General features: G+C 55.8%; 2 protein-coding genes across 5 annotated transcripts in view; both read right to left on the bottom strand.

Annotated features, from left to right (window-relative positions):
* Positions 1-352, bottom strand: part of RBMX2 (RNA binding motif protein X-linked 2) — a gene marked incomplete at its 5' end in the record, with an annotated part of 2850 nt that extends 2498 nt beyond the window's left edge. The window contains 2 exons of the mRNA XM_026072132.1: positions 102-217; positions 300-352. Of these exons, the coding sequence (XP_025927917.1) occupies positions 102-217; positions 300-352 (169 nt within the window). The remainder of the gene's footprint in view (positions 1-101; positions 218-299) is intronic.
* A 163-nt stretch (positions 353-515) lies between these two features.
* Positions 516-3005, bottom strand: RAB33A (RAB33A, member RAS oncogene family). Of its 4 annotated transcripts, none has more exons than XM_026072130.1 (3): positions 2439-2486; positions 1450-1631; positions 516-971 (listed from the first exon to the last, which is right to left on the bottom strand). In XM_026072130.1, the coding sequence occupies exons 2-3, from the start codon at positions 1474-1476 to the stop codon at positions 516-518; spliced, it is 483 nt and encodes a 160-aa protein (XP_025927915.1). In that variant the 5' UTR covers positions 1477-1631; positions 2439-2486. The 4 variants fall into 4 exon arrangements, with proteins under 4 accessions (XP_025927915.1, XP_025927916.1, XP_025927913.1 ...); XM_026072131.1 differs by lacking the exon at positions 1450-1631 and adding an exon at positions 1285-1398 and having other exon boundaries at positions 2439-2455; XM_026072128.1 differs by lacking the exon at positions 1450-1631 and having other exon boundaries at positions 2439-3005.
* Between the last annotated feature and the right edge of the window lie 41 nt (positions 3006-3046).

The following is a 3046-nucleotide window of genomic DNA, read 5'->3' as shown; positions in this document are numbered from 1 at the left end:
CGGCGGCGGCCCGCCCTCCCTCGCCCCCCTCCCGCTCAGCCGGGCGGCGGCGCCCCTCGCCGCCCCTCAGCTGTGCCGGGCCGCGCCGCGGCCGCACGTACCGACGAAGACCCAGGCGCTGTCCTTGTACTCGGCGTGCCACGACACCGCCTCCTGCACGCCCAGCTCCGCCTCTCGCGCGTTCAGCTCGTTGATCAGCTTCACCTTCGTCAGTGGGCTGGGGGCGACGGGCACCGTTAGCACCAAGGGGGCGGGGAGGGGGGGCTGTCTTCTCTCCCCCACGCTCCCCGCAAACTTACTTCATGGTGACAGCGGCGCGCACTGCGCCTGCGCCCGCCGCCTCCGCGCATGCGCGTCGCGCGGCCCGGGCGCTGCCCCCACCCCGCTGCCGCGCATGCGCGCCGCGCCGCGCGAAGCACCACCAGCGCCGATTGCAGCCACACAGACTTTATTGGTAACAGTGACAGGGGGAGGCGGCGCGGCGGCCCCGCTCCCGGCCCTCCGAGCCGACTCGCTCAGCACGGGCAGGAGTTTTTACCGTTGGCATCTTGCGTGAGCTCCAGTTTCTGCACCCTGCCCTGCTGCCTCTCCACATCTCGGTAGAGCAGCGACTTCTGGGCCTTCAGCCGGCAGGCCAGGCACATGAAAATGGACTCCACGTTCTGGCTCTCCTTAGGGTCCTTGGCTGAGGTCTCGAACAGCAGCATGTTGTGAGCATCAGCGAATTTCAGGGCCATGCTGGATGGCACTTGGATCAGTTCCTTTAAGTCACACTTGTTCCCAACAAGCACCTTGGGCACAAGGGGGGGCACCGCGTGCCCGTTGCACTCCTCGATCCACATCTTGAGGTTGGTGAAGGACGTCATCTTCGTGACGTCGTAAACGAAGACAACAGCATGCACATTGCGATAGTAATGTTCTACCATGCTCTTCCGAAACCTCTCCTGGCCAGCCGTGTCCCACACCTGGACCTAGAAAGCAAAGCACAGCATTCTTGAGGCAGACAAGAAGGAAGCTTATGGGAGCACCAAGCGTCCACCCCTAAAACCAGGGCTTGCTGTCTCAGGAGCAGGTTGGTTTGCCGAACTACAGTAGGAAGATGCAGGAGACAGCTACATCCTATTAGACAAGCCAGGATTGCTAGATGAGTTACATAAGCTTCTGGGCATGTGTCCACAGTGCCCAAGACCGTATGTGGCAGTGCCTATGCCCAAAAGCTTGTGTAATTCAACCAGCAATCCCAGCTCAGTTAGTAAGAGAGATCATGTCAGCACTTTCATTCACCTTCAGCATTCACAGACAAATGCAAGGCTCTGCGCAGCAAATCCCATTCCCAGCCACCGCAGCTGAGTCCAGCACAGTCAAGAGAAGTAGCCACACACTTTCGATCCTTGTGCTCTGAGTGAGGAATGTCACTGCCTGATGGCTGGGTCTTGGTGAAAGACATACCTGACTTTCAAACGCCTTGTCAGGCATCCCTCCTACAGCACTCAGCTGCTGGACTGCTCCCTGCTTCTTATCCTCTTCCTAATGCACTTGACCATCATCCCCACCACAGAAACGAACTGCACAAAACACTTCCCATTTCAGAAACATTCTTGTAGCAGATTGGGACATTGGTCTGCCTAATCCTATGCCATAAAAGAGAACCCCAACAATTACGCAGTGGTATGTACAGAGGAGGCAGGGCAAAGAGACTGGTCTCCCTGCTGGTCCTCACAGGCAGTGCCGTGAAGCCTGGAATTGGCAATTTCTAAACAAGAGCCTCTTGTTAACCTCAAACCACCTTACACCCCGTCAAGGCAGTGCCTGCCCCAGAGTCCTTCAGAGGGGAAAAATGATGGCAAAAAAGAGCTGCTGCTCATTCACCAATTCCATGCCAATCCATGGCAGGCCATTTGATTTGGGTAGAGCAGGAGAGGGAGAGTATGTCTCCCATCTCTCAACCCTCCTCTTGCACTTCCCTGTTAGACGTGCTCCCAGCAGAAGGCCAGTTTGTTGTACTACCCTCCAGTCCTGCCTGTTGGAGCACAAATAATATCAAACAGTAGCAAGCCTAGCACTGCTTTCAGGCTAGTGGTGGTAAAACAGGCTTTATGCCAGCCTGCGCTACAGCTTACAACAACACATATCTGTGTTGTTGGATGGAGCTGGGGAAAGCAGGGGGGAAATCAATAACTCTTCTTTTAAAAAAAAAAGTATTTCATGGACAGTTTAAAAGCACAACTAAAATTCCAGTTCTAGTTCTTATCAACCAGTATTAGCTCTAATTTCACTGTGATTAGTCCCTCAACTTTTGATCATCCATCTGTCAACAAAGCAGCAATATTTGTTTCTTCCAGCAGGCTGTCTTGCACGCAGACTGCCGGTGGTGCTGATCCACGTAATCGGGCAGGCCAAGATCAGCTGCAAACTGTGCTTCTCAAGCTGTTTCTTACCAGCTGCTGTTGATCTGCAGATCTGCTCTGACACATCAATCGGAGCTCTTCAGGTCTGAGCTAATGAATTTCTTACAGTTGTTACACTGGTCTACGCACAGCAAATCAGTTCTGTTCTAGTTCGGCCAAAATCACATCCTTGTAGTGCTTGCTAACTCCAGCCTGGGATGGTAACATCACAGGTGTCAAGCCCACTGAAGTCAGCCAGCGTCCTGGCCCCCTGGCACAGCCACCACCAGCCTCCAGCAGTCTGCTTCCCCGAAAGCACACGCGTTTCTGCATATGGCTCATTCCTCCAGCGCCCCTGGAGTGTCGCCCCATGCGCTGTCCTGTGGTCCACCTCCTGGAGCCGGAGGCAGTCCCGACACTTGGGAGATGCACCTGTGTCGGATGTCGGAACAACAGGACAATGGCAATATTTCACCCCGAGCTATTGTTCCAGACTCCCTGCAGGCTCAAGCAAACAGTGGAGCCGTGGAGCTCGGGAGATGTCTCTGCAAGACGAGAATGAAAAATCCTCCCAGGGCCCGGTGCTCAGGGCTGCATCTGGAACCGAAGGGCCGCTGAGTGCTGCCCCGGGGGCCAACGTGCGGCCCCGCCGCGGCCGG

This window comes from Apteryx rowi, unplaced genomic scaffold (genome assembly GCF_003343035.1).
Source record: "Apteryx rowi isolate R43461 unplaced genomic scaffold, aptRow1 scaffold_338, whole genome shotgun sequence".
NCBI lineage: Eukaryota > Metazoa > Chordata > Aves > Apterygiformes > Apterygidae > Apteryx > Apteryx rowi.
This window is presented reverse-complemented; position numbering and strand designations above follow the sequence as displayed.

Bases quoted from the DNA above. Each gene is read 5' to 3' on its own strand.
- RAB33A (XM_026072128.1), bottom strand. From the start codon at position 2,474: ATGTGTCAGAGCAGATCTGCAGATCAACAGCAGCTG. The intron at 972-2,438 runs GTAAGAAACAGC...TTTGCTTTCTAG, and splicing joins CTGCAGATCAACAGCAGCTG to GTCCAGGTGTGGGACACGGC.